The sequence below is a fragment of the Pelobates fuscus genome, chromosome 9 (assembly GCF_036172605.1).
Source record: "Pelobates fuscus isolate aPelFus1 chromosome 9, aPelFus1.pri, whole genome shotgun sequence".
Lineage (NCBI taxonomy): Eukaryota > Metazoa > Chordata > Amphibia > Anura > Pelobatidae > Pelobates > Pelobates fuscus.
The window spans coordinates 17,987,658-18,009,068 of record NC_086325.1 but is presented as its reverse complement, the minus strand read 5'-3'; the positions used below and the strand labels follow the sequence as shown (position 1 = coordinate 18,009,068).

At 42.5% G+C, this 21,411-nt stretch overlaps 1 protein-coding gene across 2 annotated transcripts in view; it reads right to left on the bottom strand.

Annotated features, from left to right (window-relative positions):
• The window catches only part of FLOT1 (flotillin 1), a 34,236-nt gene continuing 12,825 nt past the window's right edge, over positions 1–21,411 (bottom strand). The window contains exons 1-13 of one of the 2 annotated variants that reach the window (XM_063431349.1): positions 16,255–16,432; positions 9,007–9,052; positions 7,123–7,198; positions 6,956–7,046; positions 6,654–6,797; positions 6,375–6,494; positions 6,189–6,284; positions 5,713–5,865; positions 5,424–5,605; positions 4,433–4,478; positions 3,936–4,073; positions 2,211–2,375; positions 1–844 (exon numbers count right to left, since the gene is read on the bottom strand). In XM_063431349.1, the coding sequence (XP_063287419.1) occupies positions 812–844; positions 2,211–2,375; positions 3,936–4,073; positions 4,433–4,478; positions 5,424–5,605; positions 5,713–5,865; positions 6,189–6,284; positions 6,375–6,494; positions 6,654–6,797; positions 6,956–7,046; positions 7,123–7,198; positions 9,007–9,052; positions 16,255–16,401 (1,437 nt within the window). In that variant the 5' untranslated portion in view covers positions 16,402–16,432 and the 3' untranslated portion in view covers positions 1–811. Of the gene's footprint in view, positions 845–2,210; positions 2,376–3,935; positions 4,074–4,432; positions 4,479–5,423; positions 5,606–5,712; positions 5,866–6,188; positions 6,285–6,374; positions 6,495–6,653; positions 6,798–6,955; positions 7,047–7,122; positions 7,199–9,006; positions 9,053–16,254; positions 16,433–21,411 lie in introns of those variants that run through there. The other variant, XM_063431350.1, reaches the window with a different exon arrangement.

Here is a 21,411-nt window from a genome sequence, read left to right as displayed (position 1 = left end):
TTAATTGTGGAACACATTTATTAACCATAACAATATCTCCAAGTATAAGGCATTCACTGGATTGAGCTACAGGCACAAGTTCACAGTTAATATTTTCTGATGAAAGGATATGTGGGAGAGACAGTGCATGATTCAACACGTAATCACAAACACAGAGAGATACATATGAAAACATTAAGCGGCCATCTTGGGACTGGCACACTTGCTCCTTCACTGCAAGCAGGGTCAAGAATAGCCATGTTGGGACTGAAACACACAGGGACCAAGCAGTTGAGCACTCCACTACCTTTTTTCTTGAGTTAATAAGAGGCTAAATCAAGGGTTTATATCATAGGAGATAGATAAACAACATTCATTTTGAAGGCCTGAGTGCTACAGAATAATATGGGACAGGAAGGCCTAGGGCCTGTGTAAATAATAAAAACAAAACATGTAGATAAAAGGCTGAAATTGGATAATGGTAGAAAAAGTCCATTATGGAATAACAGGCAATGTAACTGTCTCTAAAACATTAACTAAAAAGAAGAGTGAAAACGTGGCATTGGACCTTTGGTTGGCGGTGCAGTCACTTAAGAACACATATTGTAGTGCGTAGGTAGGACATTTTAAATTGCCCCACGTTCACTTGCAAAATAAAAAAAAAAGCCAATGGCCAAAGCATATATAAAATGGCTGACATACGTTCTTTCTTTCAGTGTAGGCCGAGTACAAAAGGCCAAAAATCTCATACAAGCAGCTGCCACCAACATGAATCCAAACAGTTCTGGAGAATACAGGTAGAAGAGGCAGCTGGGTAATTTTCCATCAGAAGTTACGACATGCGTCCTGGCTTCTTATATCCGGTCTAGAAAAGAAATCATTGGATTATAAACGGTCTTTCTTAGTGTTGTGCCATTAAATACCTTCTTCAGGCATTCAAGGTGCTAAAGACGCAGGCAGTTTTAATGGAACAAAAAAGAGCAGCAACGTTTCGACCTGGTAAGAGGTCTTTTCCAGGTCAAAAAAAGACCTCTTACCAGGTTGAAACGTTGCTGCTCTTTTTTGTTCCATTAAAACTGCCTGCGGCTTTCACTCTTTGAGTGCATGGAGAATTTCTGGTACTGCCTTAGCGTTGTGGGATTGCTGGTCCTGCTCCAGAGCACCGGGTGGCTGCTGGGATGGAGTACGGCTCCTACCATCACTTTTGCAATTCAATACCTTATCATTCATGGTGTGGATTCTGAGCTTCCTTGTTTGTACAAAATATAAATCCTTGTATATAATAAAAAGTTCAGCTTTCTTTCGGTGAGATCTCACACATTTTTTTTTTTTTTAATTCTTTATTTTTGCAGTGCATATGGTGTTAACATTCAGGCACGTGGTACCCCAAAGGCAATCCGCATGCATATTTCAAAACAAAGAGTGATAACATGGAAAGCATTAGGGTATGGTAGTACAATGCACTATTTTTATATTTATGAACAGGCTTAAATCACGCTATTTAGGCATATTATAGATTATTTTTGTTGAACATGCTAAACTAGGCAATTTTATGTATACGTTAGTAATCTATTAAACAGACGATTATATCTGCGTTAAACCCGAGATCTCACACATTTAAAGCAGCAAAACAGAATTTTTTTCCACAGAAAATGAACATTTTTGTTATATTTAGTCTATTTTAAAACTTTTTTTTATAGAGTTTATTTTAATTTAGATGATTGGTCAGACACACCATGCATACTAGTGAACTCCTGCAGTGCTGTAAATATTTACAGGCATGAGGGAACCAAGGACAGTCACTCCTCCTCCTCTTTAAACTACTATTTAATAGTCTCTAGAAAAAAACAACAGTTAGGGTTTACAAGGTTTTATAAGCTTGCAGACTGGAGTTTACAAGTTTGTACTTCCCGAGGCTTTAGTAAAATGCTGCTGGAAATCTGCTGGGAAAGCACAGCCGTCCCATGATGGCCTTATTTATGTAAATGGGGCAAACAGTTAAAATAATTAGTAAAAACCAGACAGCCGTTTTATGAACAGCAACAGAACATACTGCGTTCCACTGCTACCAAAGCTGCAGGAACAAAGCTGGGTCACTTCTTCACCACCATCAGAAAACTAGACACTGATGACAAACTTTGTGGTAATATTGTCATTATTATATGAACTGGGTGTAACTTTGTACAAACAAACCAAAATGAAAAATAACAACACAGTGATGATCAACTGACCTGGTTAATGCTGACACCGGTCAACCTCTCCACGGTGTCTGGAAGGCGATTGAGAATATCCAGAACTTCACCGGTAATCTTGGAGGCACCAACCTCGCTCCCACCACTTGAGATCAGCTTGATCTTCTTCACCTGTGTCATGGGCTTACTAATCTCATCAACAATCTGCAACATCGAGCAAAAAGTCACCAACAAACTAACAGAAATGAAAACTAACAGACTTCCAGTGGTAAAAGAGACCCTGAAGTTTCAGGAGAGGATGTGTGGCATCATGTGTAAAGAAATAAGAGAACCAGAAACCACAACAGAAATAGTAAAGGCACCTGTGATGTACAATGCGAATTAAAAAGGCAGTCTAACCACGAAAATCATTTAATCTTAATGATTCTCTGGCACAGATGCTGCCCCTGCAGCTTTTCAGACAAAAACAAAACTGTTTATGAGAAATGGCACTTGTAATATTTTTACATTTTCCAATAACTGAATCTGTCGTCAGCCGGCAAAGTACACGGACACTTACACCACATGCTGGGTGTACGTCCATTGCCGGTCTATGAAAAGCAGTGGAATCAATGCTCCTCATATAGAAAGAGTGAACAGGTAGATTGTAGCATCTCACCTGTCTGCACCATATGTTTGCAATACTTCCCTATGGAAAACATCTGACTGGACAAAAGTTGTGAATCTAGATGACTTCATGCCTGGCCTGCATGTTTTTGTTTTTGTTTTTTAAAGTGGAGGCCCCCGGTAATCTGAAGTCATATAGGAACAAATCTAATCCAAGAATAAAAATGATAAATATGTCACAGATTTACATGTGATAAAAAGAGCAGAATTCAGGCAAATGCAAATGATGAGTGTGTTAAATGTCGGGGGATGATGAGAAACCAGATGGTAAAATGGAAAAAAACCAGCAAGAATCATTGGGACAGAATTGTGGAGAACAGCAAAACAAAAACAAACAAACAAAGACAGGCAAGGGCAGTGTTAAATGTGGACAGACATGAGCAACGCGAATGAGAATTGCAGGGTTTTTATGTACGAGGTTAGTGTGGAGAACAGAAGTGGACTGGGAAACGTGGATACTCAATAGTATACCAAGAGACACAGAGTTATAGAGCAAGATGTTAAAGGGACACTATAGTCACTAAAACAACAATAGCTCAATGAAGCCGTTCTAGTGTATAGAACATGCCCCTGCAGCCTCACTGCTCAATTATTTGCCATTTAGGAGTTAAATCACTTTGTTTATGCAGCCTTAGCCACACCTCCCTGCGTGTGACTTACCTAAACACTTTCTGTAAAGTTATTGAATGTTTACACTTCCTTTATTGCAAATTCTGTTTAATTTAGAATTTAATATCTCCTGCTCTTCTAATAGCCTTCTAGACACTACATGAGCTTCCTGCATGCATTTATAGAGCAAGAGAAAAAAAACTTTTAAGGTAAGTTACATGTAATTAAAATGAAACCATGTTTCTCCCATGCAGGCTGTGTCAGTCACATCTAGGGTAGGTGTGGCTAGGGCTGCATTAACAGAAACAAAAGGATTTAACTCCTAAATAGCAGAGAATGGAACAGTGAGACTGACCAATACCATACCCGCTTCATTAAGCTAAACTTGTTTTGGTGATTCTTGTGTCCCTTTAAGAGACAGACGTGGATTGTCAAAAATATTTCCAAGGTCAAATTACACGGAATTAACAACCTCAGTCACCAGGTTACCTCAGGTAGTTTCTCCAGTAACATATCCACAATGGCTGCGTCCTGGTATTCCTGGAAAGCTTCGGCCTTTTTGGCCATCTGTTCAGCATCGGCACGAGCCTTGATCTCAACTGCATAGGCACGGGCTTCGCCCTTAACCTATAAGCACGAGAGATTGAAAACAGGTCAGGGAGCAAAAAACATTACAGTCAGAATGCCCATGCGATCCTGCACGCTTTGTTGCTGCTATTATCAAGTAAACTAAGATTATTTACATGGGCTTTCCAATAGAAGGATTCTCCATAGTAACAGATTAAAATGTTAGCAGCTCCACTGGATATATGGATAATAAGATACAGAGTGATGCTATTTCCCCCACAAGCAAAGCTTTAACATGGGGTTGACACAGCATTCACAGTTTGTGCATTGAATACTCAACAGGTCTGATACTAGCAACAACAGACACAATAGTCTGGAACATTACGTAAGGTGTGTGACCACAAACTCCCAGAGCTTACCTTGATCGATTCAGCTTCTGCCTCGGCCTCAGTGATCAGCCTCATTCTGAAGTGGAGATATAAGGGAGTTAGCAAGATGTAGCAGGGCCAACAAATTAATGTAAAAAAAAATGCCAACTGTGCATCTTGAGAATTATAGTCCATAATAACGTCAGGTTAGCTACTATTGTTCTACAGAGACACATTCATGAAAGAAACAAGCACATAAAACCATCTGTACTAGATTTCCCTATGAAGATTTGAAGATTATGTTTTAATATATACTTACAGCAAGAATGCCAAAATCAAAGGCTAGCACAGGCCAAATAAATAAGGTTTAAGTTTATATGGGCCGCAAAAAAACCCCAAAATTTTAATTTACATGGAAACGTAGGTAAATTCAGCATCCACCGGGAGCTCCCTCGCTGCCGCCAGCGTCCTCTCCCTGCGGCCGGGTAAATTTGAGCAGAGTAGGCACCTTCAATATGGAGAGAGCAGATGCCTACTCTGCCTTAACATGTCAAACTCGCGGCTCGCCGGGCCGTAAAGATATTCTTTGTGGGCCGCGAGTTTGACATGCTTGACTTACAGCATCTTCATTGCCTTAATCCAGGGCCATCCTTGCGGAGCCCATTGCCCTCCCCTTAGCTGCCTTCTATGTCTCAAGACCCCGTCTGTAGACTACCTTTCCCTTGGGAGGTGGACCTTTGTCCCATGTCTGGCAGTTGCAGCATGAGGTGTGTGTGCGCATTTGTCTAGTGCTTACACCCCTCTCTCTCTCTCTCACTACCGAGAGACGTGAAACACATCCGACATCACTTTCTGCTTGTTATTTATTTCTGCTGAAATAGTAAGAGAAATGTGTGTGAAAAATACTCCTGCCTTGCACTGCAGCCACCACACTTCTGGGGGAAAGATGAAAATCCCCATATTTGCAAAGGAATATGCAATTATGAAATTTTTAAGGGCAGTCCTTCAGACATTATTTCCTCCTTTATCCCAGACATCCCACCTTTCAGCTTCAGCAATTTTCTCCAGTCGGTAGCGTTCAGCATCAGCTGGCTTCTTAATCCGGGCTTCCAGCTCCTTCTCCTTGCGCTGGATTTCTTGATCCTGCAATTGGATTTGCTGTGTCCTCTCCACCACCTGGACCTGGACTTTCTGCTCCTCAATCTTCTGCTTGGTCTTGGCCACCTGGGAAATGGTACAGAGGCGTCACCAATGTTGGCTGCGTGAGGCAGAAGGGAGTGATGAATTGTGACTTTGCCATCACCGTCCAGCTGATGTGGTTATAACCGTACCTGCAGCTGATAAGCCAGGTCACTTTCTGCCTTCCTGGCATTCACCTCCAAATCATACGAAGCTTTCTTTAGTTCATAATCTCTCTGAGCTTTCGCCATCTCAATCTCATTGACGTACTGTGACGAGACCTTTGCCTGTTGAGCCTCTGCTTCCTGCAATGATCAGCATCATTGTAATAATAATAATCTTTGAATCACATTTTTTATTATTAAAATATTTGAGGTTTACTATTCATTTACCAAGTTCCTCAATAAGTTTTTTTTTTTTAATCCTCCTGTATCTTTCAATTTCGAAATCCCTACATGAATAATATTTTATAAAGAGGTGGTCTATAATGTAATCTAGGTTAGCTTCTCGGACACCTTATCCATATCCTTCAGTTTTACTCCACACCTCACCTTTTGGAACCCAGGCTATTCTAAGACATCCCTGTTTTATGTTCTATATCTCATCATGGTGGCATTCATTTCCCTACCTTGATGCCAGCATCTCTCTTGGCCACAGCCTCCCCAATCCTTGCATCCTTCTGTACCTGTGCCGTCCGTGCCTTACCCAGAGAGACCAGGTATCCCTGGAGGAGGCAAGTCATGAAGATATCAATGATTATTTTATCCAATTTAATCACTTAAGTGAAACACTCACACAATGTATTTTCATTTACCTGGTCATCGTGAATGTCTTTCAGGGTGTAACTGACAACACTAATTCCCATGTTAACTAGATCAGATGAGGCCACTTTGAAAACTTGCTCAGAAAACTTCTGTCGGTCCTTGTATATCTCCTGAACGGTGGAGCAAGTGGTGAGGAGAGAGGGTTGAGAAATAGGGAGGAAAAAATTTAGTTAAAAGATGGACATTTAGAAAATCAGCAATATAAAATCATGAAACTATTGGTCCCTAAGACTAGCTATAAGGAGTTTCCGCACTACTTTACGTCTTACCTCCACGGTCATATGAGCCATGATGGCACGCTGATGGCCCTCCAAGGTTTCCAGGGCAATATGAGCAACCTCGTTCTCACTTTTACCAAGGAACATTTGGCAAGCAGCTGCCAGCATCTCTTTATTCTGCCCCTGGATCTTCACCTATCGTCCGAAAGCGATACGAGAGGCATGGGTTATATCAAGGTAATGAGATTGAGAGCATAAAAATTAAAAAAAAATTTAAAAGCAGATAGTGCAAGAAGAATGAAAGTAAATAGAAGAGACACCGGTGAGTAATGGACACTCTCGTGGGGCCTCACCTGGGCGATACCAGTAACTGAAATTGGGACTCCATGACGGGTATACACCTTCTCACTCTTAACATTCAATGTCAGTGTGTTTAAGGAGATCCTATGAGATAGAAACTCGGTGTTCATATTTGTGTATACATCATAATTCAGACAGACACGTACAGATGTAATCTCACCTTTGTATCTTCTGTACACAAGGCAGAACAAAGACCCGACCTCCTGCGATCATTACTGGAGGGCTGCGGCAGAACCCTGGAGTGCGACATAGATATGTGACGTGAGCAGAAAGTGGAGAGCACTATACACCTGCTTGTAATGTGCCAGCCTTCAAAAACATATTACATATACGGTATTTCATATCAATAACCAGATTTTCTAAAATGTAAATAAACGTCTGCATCTCCTAACAGAATATTAATACACAACAAAATGTATCAACAGAATCAGCAGCTTATATACACTGCTTTATAATGCACACACACACTGGCTTGGTTTATACTGTACTGAGTCATTATGTTATGGTGTAATGCTATCACAGTATCACAACACTGTCAGACTGTACTGAATGTAAATAGCTTGCTGTAACACTGCACAGTGTAGGCATGTCTCAAGGTAGAAATCTGTACAAACTATATTGTGTCTAACAGTAAGGCTGACCCTGGCTGTGTACTTGAGGATGGTAAAAGCTGGCCCTGCCTGCTGGCTGTGTATTTGTGAGTGGGAGTAGTAGAAGCTGGCCCTGTCTGTTGGCTGTGTATTTGTGAGTGGGAGTAGTAGAAGCTGGCCCTGTCTGCTGGCTGTGAATTTGTAAGTGGGAGTAGTAGAAGCTGGCCCTGTCTGCTGGCTGTGTATCTGTGAGTGGGAGTAGTAAAAGCTGGCCCTGTCTGTTGGCTGTGTATCTGTGAGTGGGAGTAGTAAAAGCTGGCCCTGTCTGCTGGCTGTGTATTTGTGAGTGGGAGTAGTAGAAGCTGGCCCTGCCTGCTGGCTGTGTATTTGTGAGTGGGAGTAGTAGAAGCTGGCCCTGCCTGCTGGCTGTGTATTTGTGAGTGGGAGTAGTAGAAGCTGGCCCTGTCTGTTGGCTGTGAATTTGTAAGTGGGAGTAGTAGAAGCTGGCCCTGTCTGCTGGCTGTGTATCTGTGAGTGGGAGTAGTAAAAGCTGGCCCTGTCTGTTGGCTGTGTATCTGTGAGTGGGAGTAGTAAAAGCTGGCCCTGTCTGCTGGCTGTGTATTTGTGAGTGGGAGTAGTAGAAGCTGGCCCTGCCTGCTGGCTGTGTATTTGTGAGTGGGAGTAGTAGAAGCTGGCCCTGTCTGTTGGCTGTGTATTTGTGAGTGGGAGTAGTAGAAGCTGGCCCTGTCTGCTGGCTGTGAATTTGTAAGTGGGAGTAGTAGAAGCTGGCCCTGTCTGCTGGCTGTGTATCTGTGAGTGGGAGTAGTAAAAGCTGGCCCTGTCTGCTGGCTGTGTATTTATGAGTGGGAGTAGTAGAAGTTGGCCCTGCCTGCTGGCTGTGTATTTATGAGTGGGAGTAGTAGAAGCTGGCCCTGTCTGCTGGCTGTGTATTTGTGAGTGGGAGTAGTAGAAGCTAGCCTGCCTGCTGACTGTGTATTTGTGAGTGGGAGTAGTAGAAGCTGGCCCTGTCTGCTGGCTGTGTATTTGTGAGTGGGAGTAGTAGAAGCTGGCCCTGTCTGCTGGCTGTGTATTTGTGAGTGGGAGTAGTAGAAGTTGTCCCTGTCTGCTGGCTGTGTATTTGTGAGTGGGAGTAGTAGAAGCTGGCCCTGCCTGCTGGCTGTGTATTTGTGAGTGGGAGTAGTAGAAGCTGGCCCTGCCTGCTGGCTGTGTATTTGTGAGTGGGAGTAGTAGAAGCTGGCCCTGTCTGCTGGCTGTGTATTTGTGAGTGGGAGTAGTAGAAGCTGTCCCTGTCTGCTGGCTGTGTATTTGTGAGTGGGAGTAGTAGAAGTTGGCCCTGCCTGCTGGCTGTGTATTTGTGAGTGGGAGTAGTAGAAGCTGGCCCTGCCTGCTGGCTGTGTATTTGTGAGTGGGAGTAGTAGACACAAGTACTGTACCTGATACAACCATAGCTTCATTGGGCCCACAAGTATAGAATACCATCTAATAATAGACAAAAGAAAATGTTTAGTATTTGCACACAATTTTATCCCCTGTATAAATATATCTGAATAGTCTTCATACATGACAGGGAAAAAAAAGCATTTTTGATTATTGCGCTGATCATACAGTGTACATAATGCCAGATGTCAGGACTGAAATGTAATAACCCATTGTACAGCGCTGCAGAATTTGTTGGCGCTATATAAATTATAATAAAGTTATCTAGAAAATAGAAAAAAGGCAACAGATAATATAGCGGTGCGTGGGAAGAGCCACTGCCAGTAATCAGGCATTGGGTATTAGCTGATCTTTTTGTATGTGGGTCATTGTGATTTTGCAGCACACTAACCAACCACCATATCTCGCATGGCACCATAGGATGGAAGGAAACCGCAGGAACAGATTACCAATCTCCTCCATCTGTTACCCACTCAGTCCCCAGCACATGTAGCTGGCAAGGCCACTCAGACCTTTCCTGCTGTTTAGGAAGTTAACAGGACAGATATATAGTTTCTTTATATCTTGTAAAATATTTACCTTCAGTTCCCGGATACCATACACATTTTATAAGAATTACATTTTGGCTTGTTTCTTAAAGTACACTGCTGCGGAATATGTTGGCGCTATATAAATAATTGTAACTCCGTAGGATGATTAACATAACCCATGCCCTGTCCAATTTACTATGGGGTTCTGATAGAATTTTCAGTGTGTGAAAAATATAGTGATTAAGAGATTTTGTTAATCAGAGGCAAAGCATCTTTGTGAGTATCAATAAACAAGCTTATTATCTGATTTTATTTAACCAATCTGCTGGTCTTATCAATTCTCCCTCGGGGTATACATAAGTATAACTTACAGTATCTAACAAAAGTGAGTACACCCTTCAGATTTTTGTAAATATTTTATTATATCTTTTCATGTGACTGACAACACTGAAGAAATGACACTCTGCTACAATGTAAAGTAGTAAGTGTACCGCCTGTGTAACAGTGTGAATGTGCTGTCCCCTCAAAATTACTCAACACACAGCCATTAATGTCTAAACCGGTGGCAACAAAAGTGAGTATACCCCTAAATGGAAATGTCCACATTGGGCCCAATTAGCCATTTTTCCTCCCTGGTGTCATGTGACTCGTTAGTGTTACACGGTCTCAGGTGTGAATGGGGAGCAGGTGTGTTAAATTTGGTGTTATCGCTCTCACACTCTCTCATACTGGTCACTGGAAGCTCAACATGGCACCTCGTGGCAGAGATCTAAAAAAAAATAAAAAAATTGATGCTCTACATAAAGATGGCCTAGGGCCAAGACCCTGAAACTGAGGTGCAGCAGGGTGGGCAATACCATAAACCCTTTGTACAGGACAGGTTCCATTCAAAACAGGCCTCGCCATGGTCGACCAAAGAAGTTGAGTGCACATACTCAGCATCATATCTAGAGGTTGAATTGGTAAATATACTTATGAGCTCTGCCAGCATTGCTGCAGAGGTTGAAGGGGTGGGGGGTCAGCCTGTCAATGCTCAGACCATACGCCGCACACTGCATTAAATTGGTCTGCATGACTGTCATCCCAGAAGGAAGCCTCTTCTGCAGATGATGCACAAGAAAAGCCAGCAAACAGTTTGCTGAAGACAAGCAGACTAAGGACATGGATTACTGGAACCATGTCCTGTGGTCCGATGAGACCAAGATAAACTTATTTGGTTCCAAAGGTGGCAAGCATGTGGCGGCAACCAGGTGAGGAGTACAAAGACAAGTGTGTCGTGCATACAGTCAAGCATGGTGGTGGGAGTGTCATGTTCTGGGCCTGCATGAGTGCTGCCAGCACTGGAGAGCTCCAGTTCATTGAGGAAACCACGAATGCCAACATGTACTGTGACATACTGAAGCAGAGCATGGTCCCCCCCCCTTTGGAGACTGGGCCGCAGGGCAGTATTCCAACATGATAATGACCCAAAACACACCTCCAAGACCACTGCCTTGCTAAAGAAGCTGAAGGTAAAGGAGATGGAATGGCCAAGCATGTCTCCAGATCTAAACCCTATTGAGTATCTGTGAGGCATCCTCAAACGGAAGGTGGGGGAGTGCAAGGTCTCTAACATCGTCTAATGTCATCATGGAGGAGTGGAAGAGGACACCAGTGGCAACCTGTGAAGCTCTGGTGAACTCCATGTCCATGAGGGCTAAGGCAGTGCTGGAAAATAATGGTGGCCACACAAAATATTGACACTTTGGGCCCAATTTCGACATTTCCACTTAGACGTGGACTCACTTTGGTAGCCAACCGTTTAGACATTAAAGGGATACTCCAGCACCCAGACCACTTCTGCCCATTGGAGTGGTCTGGCTGCCAACTCCCACTACCCTTAACCCATGCAATATTTACCTTGCAGGGCTAAGTCCTCCTCGATTGGCTGTCTACTAGACAGCCACTAGAGGAGACTTCCGTGTTCATAGAACATGAAAAGTGGTTTAAAATGACGCTGGAGGTTCTCACGCTATGTGAGGACCTCCAGCGTCACCAAAATCCCCATAGGAAAGCATTGTATAATTCTTTCCTATGGGGAGGTCTAATGCGCATTAGGTCTCCCCGTCGACGGCTGCGCGGAGCCTGACCCAGCACCAAGGGACATTGGTGCTGGACTCTGCTAAGATACTGAATGTGGTTTTAACCCCTTCAGCAACTTGGGATGGGGGTGGGAGGTAGAGGGGTACTAAAGGGTCCTGCAGTGCAAGGAAAACGGATATGTTTTCCTGGCACTGGAGAATCCCTTTAATGGCTGTGTGTTGAGTTATTTTGAGGGGACAGCAAATTTACACTGTTATACAGGCTGTACACTGACTACTTTACATTGTCGTAGAGTTTTACTTCTTCGGTGTTGTCACATGAAAAGATAGAATAAAATATTTACAAAAATGTGAGGGATGTGCTCACTTTTGTGAGATACTGTATAACCTGTGTGAATTTTGACTCTGTACTAGATTCGCTTTTGTATTCATCTATGATGTAAAATCACTTGCGGTAGACCAAGGAGAAGGGATGAAAATGGCAGTGACCATGGACACAAAAATTAATGGACATATGTCAGCAAACTGAATCAAACATGCCTCCCCAGTGTCCTGTTTTAGGAGGGAGAGTTCAAAACCAAACCTACTGACTTCCAGAATATTTAGTGTATTAAGTAGCAGAGAATAGAGGGGTAGTAGGACAGAAAAAACACCAACAACCTGTCAGACTTAGTACTGAATGGTCAACAAGGTGAACTAATCCTAAATCAATGATTCCACACTTGGCAGATAATTATATTAAAATACAAGAGTTATACACTGATCAGCAACATCATCAAAATCACTGACAGGTGAAATGAGTAACATTAATCATATTGTTACAATGGCACCAGTCAAGGCATGGGATATATTAGCAGCATTTGAACAGTCAGTTCTTGCATTCATGTGTTGGAAGCAGGTAAAATAGGCAAGTGGAAAGACCTGAGTGGAAAGACGAGACAGGGGGGGGATATGATAGAAACATTTAAATACATAAAGGGAATCAACACAGTAAAGGAGGAGACTATATTTAAAAGAAGAAAAACTACCACAACAAGAGTACATAGTCTTACATTAGAGGGACAAAGGTTTAAAAATAATATCAGGAAGTATTACTTTACTGAGAGGGTAGTGGATGCATGGAAAAGCCTTCCAGCTGAAGTGGTAGAGGTTAACACAGTAAAGGAGTTTAAGCATGCGTGGGATAGGCATAAGGCTATCCTAACTATAAGATAAGGCCAGGGACTAATTAAAGTATTTAGAAAATTGGGCAGACTAGATGGGCCGAATGGTTCTTATCTGCCGTCACATTCTATGTGTACAAATACTGAGTATTGCAATACAATATGTAACAGTACAGAGTATTATGATCTGCCGTCACATTCTATGTTTCTATGAGTGATTTTGACAAGGACCAAATAGTGATGGCTAGATGGCTAAGACAGAGCATTTCTAATATGGCAAGTATTGTGGAGTGCTCCTGGTATGCAGTGATTAGTAACTGCATTGGTGCAAGGAAGGACAACTTGCAAACTGGCGTTAGTGTCATAGGTGCCCATGGGGAGCGAAGGCTAGCCGGTCAGGTCCAATCACACAGAATGGCTACTTGTAGATCAACTGTCTGAAAAAACGTAATGCTGACCATGATAGAAAGATATCAGAACACACAGTGCATCGCAGTTTGCTGCAGATGGGGCTGCATAGAAGCAGAGTGTTCAGAGTGCCCATGATGACCTCTGGCCACCTCCAAAAGCAGCTTAAATGGAGATACGAGAGTCATAGTTGGACCATGGAGCAATAGAGAAGGTTGCCTGGTCTGATGAATCCCGTTTTCTTTTAGTTCAGATGGAGGGCCGGGTGCGTGTGTGTCGTTTCCCTGGGGAAGAGATGGCAGCAGGATGCACTATGGGGAAAAGATGGCAGTGAGCTCTTTCAGCAGGATAATGCACCCTGCCACACTGCGAAAATAGTTGAAGAACATGACAAAGAGCTCAAGGTGTTGCCTTTGCCTCTAAATTCCCCAGATCTCATTCTGATTGAGTAACTTTGCAAGAACAACAAATCTGATCCATTGAGGCCCCACCTCGCAAATTGCAAGACTCCAAGGATCTGCTGAATGTCTTGGTGCCAGATACCACAGGACATGTTCGGAGATCTTGTGGAGCCCATGGCTCGACGCATCAGAGCGGTTTTGCAAACACAAGGGGGATCTACATTATATTAGGCAGGTGGCTTTAATGCTGAGCCTGATCAGTGTACAGGTGGTCTTCATTTTACGATGGCTCGCACTTACAACCAGCTCTCCAGCGTGGGGGTAAGTGCAAGCTATCGTGGGAATCAGAGGGATTCCCTGCTCCGCACCAGAGCAGGGAATCCCTTAACTCCTCACTTACTGAACAATTCTTTCTACGACTGGGCCATAGGAACGGAACCCGGTCGGTAAGTGAGGAGGACCTGAATATAAATTAGACATATTCATGGTGAGGGTCTCACCATTAATTAGAAAAGGGCAAAATTATAAATATATCAAGTGAGTGGATACCATTTGTATGCATTACAGTCCTTCTGGTATTTGCAATAGCAAACTGACATTGTGCACCTTTGCCTAGTCGGCTGTCTTTTTATTTATGAAAAACTGCAATAATTACAGTCGCAGGGTTAAGGGTAGTGGGAGTTGGCACCCAGACCACTCCAATGAGCAGAAGTGGTCTGGGTGCCTGGAGTGTCCCTTTAACTTTATCCCTTGTTTAACCATATTAAAGTATATAGTTGCTTGCAAGTTCCTCAAACCAAAAAGCACAACTTTGCACTTATCTACATCGATTCTCATCTGTCCTTTTCCTGCATCTAAATCCCTCTGTAGATTAGTATTATCCGGTTAAGACTGCATTAACTTACCAAACTTTGAGTGAGCTGTAAACACGGACACATGACTTCCACTACAAACTTTCAGATAATTATTAGAATACATTAAATAGAAATGACTGGCTCCGTTCTGCAATATATAGCTAAACGATAATCATATTACAGCATATTCACTAAACATCGAATGCTGGGGAACTGAGAACCAAATCGCATAATTCAGGCCATAATCGCAGAACCATAACCATATATGGCTTGGAGAATTTTTATGAAATCCACTATTTTGTCCTAAAATGTTACAATTCATTTTTTTTTTTTCATTACAACTTGCTGCCTGGCGATGAAACCCCTAAATTGTTACTAAATCCCCTTGTAGAGCAGGGCATCTAGGACCGGCTTCATTGCATTTCCAGGATCTAAGAACGTTAGCATTTTTATTATAATGTTGAGATTTAAAAAAAAAAAAAACAGTACAAATTCCTCATATGACCAAGCCCAGCCCGTAACATGATCACATTGCAGTTTGTTTGTTATTATGATGGCCTGTACTAAAATCAGTGCAGAATTGGATTTTCAGAAGTGCCTCCCATTAACCCTTGGTTTCCCACGAGACATACCGCTCGTTCCCCAGCACTAAAGGGTTTGTAATGCTATAAAAAGGCATAACCAGCACACGTTAACATATTACAGTGTGCCGCGGGCCAACGGCTTCAAATGCAATAGACTAATTGCGTAATGCATTTAGCCATTAGCAGTATTACACAATATGGGTCTTTTTCTTATTAAAACGAAAATGGTGTACCCTGATCAGAATACTGTAAGAGTTAATTATATAACGATCAAAATAATAAAATGAAATGTAGCAAAGCACAGACAAATCTATATTTATGGTTTTATAGATATATACACCCACCTACACCCTGTGCATATTTGATTGGTACACACCCAGATCTGTGCATATACAATGAGATATGAGATATGCAATAACAGTAAAGTGAAGGTCTTTGATTATGCACATTTTAAGTTGCATATAAAGCATACGGCCAGCCATGTGTCAAGGTAAAGAGGCAGCCATTAACCATAGCATGATCTGTGTGATTATACACTATACAGAGAGAGCTGTGTAATACAGAGATAGAATGACGACATACACTATACAGAGAGAGCTGTGTAATACAGCCATTACAGCATGCTCTGTGATTACTAGACACAGAGCTGTGTAATACAGAGATACACTGACACTATACCGAGAGAGCTGTGTAATACAGAGAGAGGTATAATGACACTATACAGAGAGCTGTGTAATACAGAGATACACTATACAGAGAGCTGTGTAATACAGAGATACACTATACAGAGAGCTGTGTAATACAGAGATACACTATACAGAGAGCTGTGTAATACAGAGATACACTATACAGAGAGCTGTGTAATACAGAGATACACTATACAGAGAGCTGTGTAATACAGAGATACACTATACAGAGAGCTGTGTAATACAGAGATACACTATACAGAGAGCTGTGTAATACAGAGATACACTATACAGAGAGCTGTGTAATACAGAGATACACTATACAGAGAGCTGTGTAATACAGAGATACACTATACAGAGAGCTGTGTAATACAGAGATACACTATACAGAGAGCTGTGTAATACAGAGATACACTATACAGAGAGCTGTGTAATACAGAGATACACTATACAGAGAGCTGTGTAATACAGAGATACAGTATACAGAGAGCTGTGTAATACAGAGAGAGGTATAATGAAGGTATATACACACTGCACCTTGCTGCCTGGCTCCTGCAGTGGCTGGCACTGTATATAATAGGTATTCGCTGTGTGATGGGTTACTCCTGGCTCTGTGTTTTCTTCCTCTCTGCAGCTCCACCCTGACCCCCTCTCACCCTGACTATGGGGGAGGCAGCAAACCATAGAGCTCTCACAGCGCCCCCTGCTGCCCGGGCTGACACCCTGCATGGCACAAAGTATTAGACACAATGTTATTATTATTATTATTATTATTATTATTATTAATATTATTATTATTATTTACATGCATTGGGGAAAACTTGTGCCAAAACAAGACTTGGTGTCCCCTGGAGTGCCAGTCACAGTAGTTTTTTTTTTTTTTTTTTTAATTCTTTATTTTGGTTGTGCAGATGCTCACAGGATATGAACAGACGCCACAATAGCGTGTTGCATGCATTACAGACATTAGACAGTGGCATAGAAATTCGCACATTTTTTAAAGTTAAGTTGAGTAAAATAGCAAGATCACATGCTTAACCAACATATGCACAGTGTGTGTAAAGTGTCGTCATCGCTTAATATTGGTAGTTTGCCCAATGAGGTTAAGTAACAAGCTTATCTTAGTGCCAAGTAAACTTTGTGTGCATAAGGTAATTACATAGGCTATTCAGTTAAATCTACTGGAGATCAGAATGTGAGCTAGCACAAGACCTATAACTAAAATGCATACATCTAGTTTTGTAACTCAGATAACTAGCTAGATAGATATGGAGGTACGAGTAATTAGCATCTTAGGTTGACATGCTAGTAAACTGTGACAGGTTAATAGTCCACTGGGTCATGCTGACAACGTCTCTACCTCCTCGCTAGTATGGAGAGGTGGCCTAAACAGTGAGTTGGAGAGCACAGCATAAAAGTATAAGGGAATCATCGAATGAAAATTGCAGATAGGAACCATATGAGGTATCTGTAGTGACTAGAGACCCGGTCAGCCAACCCCCGCAAGAGGTATACAACAGACCCACTCTGGTGCCTTTGCAAAAAATTGTTATGTCAAGTGTCATCGCTTCCTTATCTAACCATGTCTGCTGCCTTAACTATGGACAAGGTTGCTTTATCATAGTTATACTTTACATACAAATGACTGTGTGTGTGTAGAGGAGATGGTATAGGCTTAAATAGTAAGGGTAAATAACCGTTTAGCATTACAGTACGTGAGGCCAAATACTGCTCAACATGGCCCTCACGCTTCGCAGTGTCCAGTTCAGGTCATTCACCCTACTCCTGATGCTTTGAGTGTGTAGCTGGCGTGATGGCTCACTTGTTGCTTTGCTCTCAGTAATCCGGGGGTGCAGAGGAGTGCTTCTCCGGTAAGGAGGTCTGGTTCACTCGTTGGGTGCCTTATTGTCCCGGTCGTGGGTCTTACTTTTGGCTGTGGTTGCAGGCTGCTGTGGGTCTGCTGCAAGCGCTTTGGGGCTGTTGCCTTGTCTGGCGTTGCTGGTCGGGCCCGGTGCGTTATGTTTCTCCGGGGCTTTTGTTGCATTTTTGTTTGTAGGCGGTGTGGCCTGTGATGGGTGAAGGCGAGCATTGCCCTGTATCGGGTAGCTGTCCCCGGGTCATATTTGCCCCTAGTGTGTCTCCAGATAGCCGCCTTTGGTTTGGCCCCTCTCTGTTGCCTGCCCGCCTTGCGTCGGGAGTCCGGGGGAACTTCCATGCCCCTCTCTCTGGGCTCCCGTGGCTGGCCCTGCGGTATGCTGTCGGGCTCTGTAATCGGTTCCGGAGGCCTCATACGTGCTTCCAGTTTGGCCCAGAATGTGGTGAAAATTCTGTTGAGTCTGAGCTCTGTTTCTCTAGCGGCATCGCTGGGTATTGTGGTGAGTGAGGCCCCCGCCATTTTGTAGGCCTGAGGCGCGTCCTCTGGGCTTTGCGGTTGTTGTTCTGCTTGGGGACGGCTTGTCCGGCGGCTCGAGCTTGGGCGGCCCGGGATTACCCCCACCGGGCCATAGGGGGGGGAACGAGGTCTTCTGGTCAGGTTTCCATCAGCTTTTGGCGGCAGGAGAGCGGCCGTCTCTCCCGCGCTCGCCATGCTTGGAGGCCGTTCCAGGGCGCCGGGTGTACTGTCCGCAGAGCGTCGCTTGACAGATATCTGTGTGTGCATCCCGGTGTGCCCGTGCTCCAGGTGACCTTTGTTTTCAGTTTTGTCGCTTATTGTCTTAGTAATTTCGCTTAATTTGGTCCCTTCTGAGTCACAGTAGTTTTTAATTCTGTTTGTTTTCTGTATAGATGTTGTGGCTGCTTTGAGGGGCTGTGTATGTGAACTGTTTGTGGTATTCTATGTGTCATGTGTTATGTATGTATGTATGTATGTATGTGAGCTGTGTAGGGGAGTGGGAGGAGGGCTGTCTGTGTATGGGCTGTCTGTACCCTGATTGGGGCACAGGGATATTATACACTAACATTACAGGATCATTATTAACTAATACTGTAGGGTTATTATACACTAACATTACAGGATCATTATAAACTAATACTGTAGGGTTATTATACACTAACATTACAGGATCATTATAAACTAATACTGTAGGGTTACTATACACTAACATTACATGATTATTATAAACTAACATAACAGGGTTATTATACACTAACATTATAGGATTATTATAAACTAATACTGTAGGGTTATTATACACTAACATTACAGGATCATTATAAACTAATACTGTAGGGTTATTATACACTAACATTACAGGATTATTATAAACTAACATCACAGGGTTATTATACACTAACACGCCAGGTTATCATTCACTAACATCACAGGGTTATTATACACTAACACCACACAATTATTATACACTAACATCGCCAGGTTATCATTCACTAACATCACAGGGTTATTATACACTAACACTACATGGGTATCATACACGAACACCACACGATTATTATACACTAACATCGCCAGGTTATTATACAATAACATCACAGGGTTATTATACACTAACATCACAGGATTATTATACACTAACACCACAGGGTTATTATACACGAATACCACAGGATTATTATACACTAACATCGCCAGGTTATTATACTCTAACACTACATGGGTATTATACACTAACACCACAGGGTTATTATACGCTGAAACAGGAGGTAGGGAGGAAGGAATCTCAAGTACTAATTTGAAAATGGATAGTTACTGCACTGTTAATATGTTGGCAGGTAACTGGCTTGTAGGAATGAGAGAGTTTTAACATCTAACTCAACCAAGGTTATAAACTAACGTGTGAATTGTTGGGAACGCAAAGTGAATTTAAGATTATTTCAGTGGGTAGGACAAGCATGCGAAATTAATATTAAATTCACTTTGCATTTCCACTTTAGTGATTAACTTAGTTAAATTACAGTAATGAGGCAATCTGTTTATCAGCAGTTTGCTCTTTTACCTGGCTGGTCCCTGCCGGACTCCGAGGCTTGTATCCGGGTGGGTGGCACACAGTTTTGTTTCTGCAGAGCCAGTCTCTACTCATTAGCCGAGAATGTCAGCTGACCACTCTCAGGCAAAGAATGGCACACTGAGCATGACAATTTGCACAGAATTGACATTAGCCAGTTATGACACCCGATGACACTGCCAGAGCCACTGCCATGACCTACTCTTACACCAACAATAAATCCCAACAACATTATACCACTATGTAATTAAAGTTGAACACATAACCATTGCCACTAAGGGCATCCATTTTCACAGTTCCACAATTGTAGGGGTATACCGAGATACCCCTACACACCCAGGTTCTGAGCTACCAACGAGCCCAAACCTACCAAACCAGTCCAAAGGCCTACCTATTTTCCCTGAATGAAACATTTTACCCCCTATACCACTCCAACTTGTCTCTCCATCCCCCGCCGCCGTGACCAACGGGAGAAAATAAAGGGAGGGAGGGTGGGACAACAACAGGTAAGTGCAGCTTAATTAAATTATCCCCTTAACCTAAAATGGCCCCTTTATATATGGCCTGGTAACTCCACCCACAATGCTATTTTGTAACCAATCCCATACACCCACGTCACTATATGCCTGTCTCCTAGCAATGTTAAGACACACTCCCCTTAGCTACGCTGGTACATGGGTTAGCCCGAACACTCCAGGGGCCATGACCACTTCAAATCACTGAAGTGGTCATGGTGCATGGAATAACACTTTAAGGAAGACTCTGCTTAGAAACTAGGTTTGTAGGAACTGTAACGCTGCAGAGTTGAAATGAATAACAATCTAGATGGAACCCTACGGGGCCCTGTAGTTCCAGTTTTACTTGCCCGATTGCCGCCGTAGTAATTTTATTAATTGCTTTGTATTGTTGTTTGTCTTTATTGTTTTTAAGGAGAGACAGACCCATGTAGGTGTGCTGCCTCCCCTTCCTCTGACTTAGCGCTATTCCACCCCTAGTTTTTGTCTAATTTGAGGGACCTGCCTGACAATCCCATGCCGAAAGTCCAGAGAATTTAATTTGCCAGCACTGTATTTAACCCTGTAACTTTCTATGACACCCTGAAACCTGTACATGGGGGGTACTGTTTTACTCTGAAGACTTCGTTGAACACAAATATTAGTGATTCAAAACAGTTAAACATTTCACAGCGATAATATTGTCAGTGAAAGTGAAGTTTTTGGCATTTTTCACACACAAACGGCACTTTCACTGATGATATAATTGTTGTGATACGTTTTACGGTTTTGAAACACTAATATTTGTGTTCAGCAAAGTCTCCCGAGTATAACAGTACCCCCCATGTACAGGTTGTATAGTGTTTTTGAAAGTTACAGGGTCAAATATAAGGTCAATTTTTTTTACATAGAAAATTGACAGATTGGTTATGTTTCTTTTGAGAGCGTATGGTACGCAGGAATGAGAAGCACCCCCATGATGGCATACCAATTGCAAAAGAAGACAAAAACCAAGGTATTGCAAATGGGGTATGTCCAGTCTTTTTTAGTAGCCACTTAGTCACAAACACTGGCCAAAGTTAGCGTTCATAATAGTTTTTTGCATTTTTAACACACAAACAAATATAAATGCTAATTTTGGCGAGTGTTTGTGACTAAGTGGCTACTAAAAAAGACTGGACATACCCCATATTGAATACCCTGGGTTGTCTATTTATGACAGATAACAGTGTTATAAT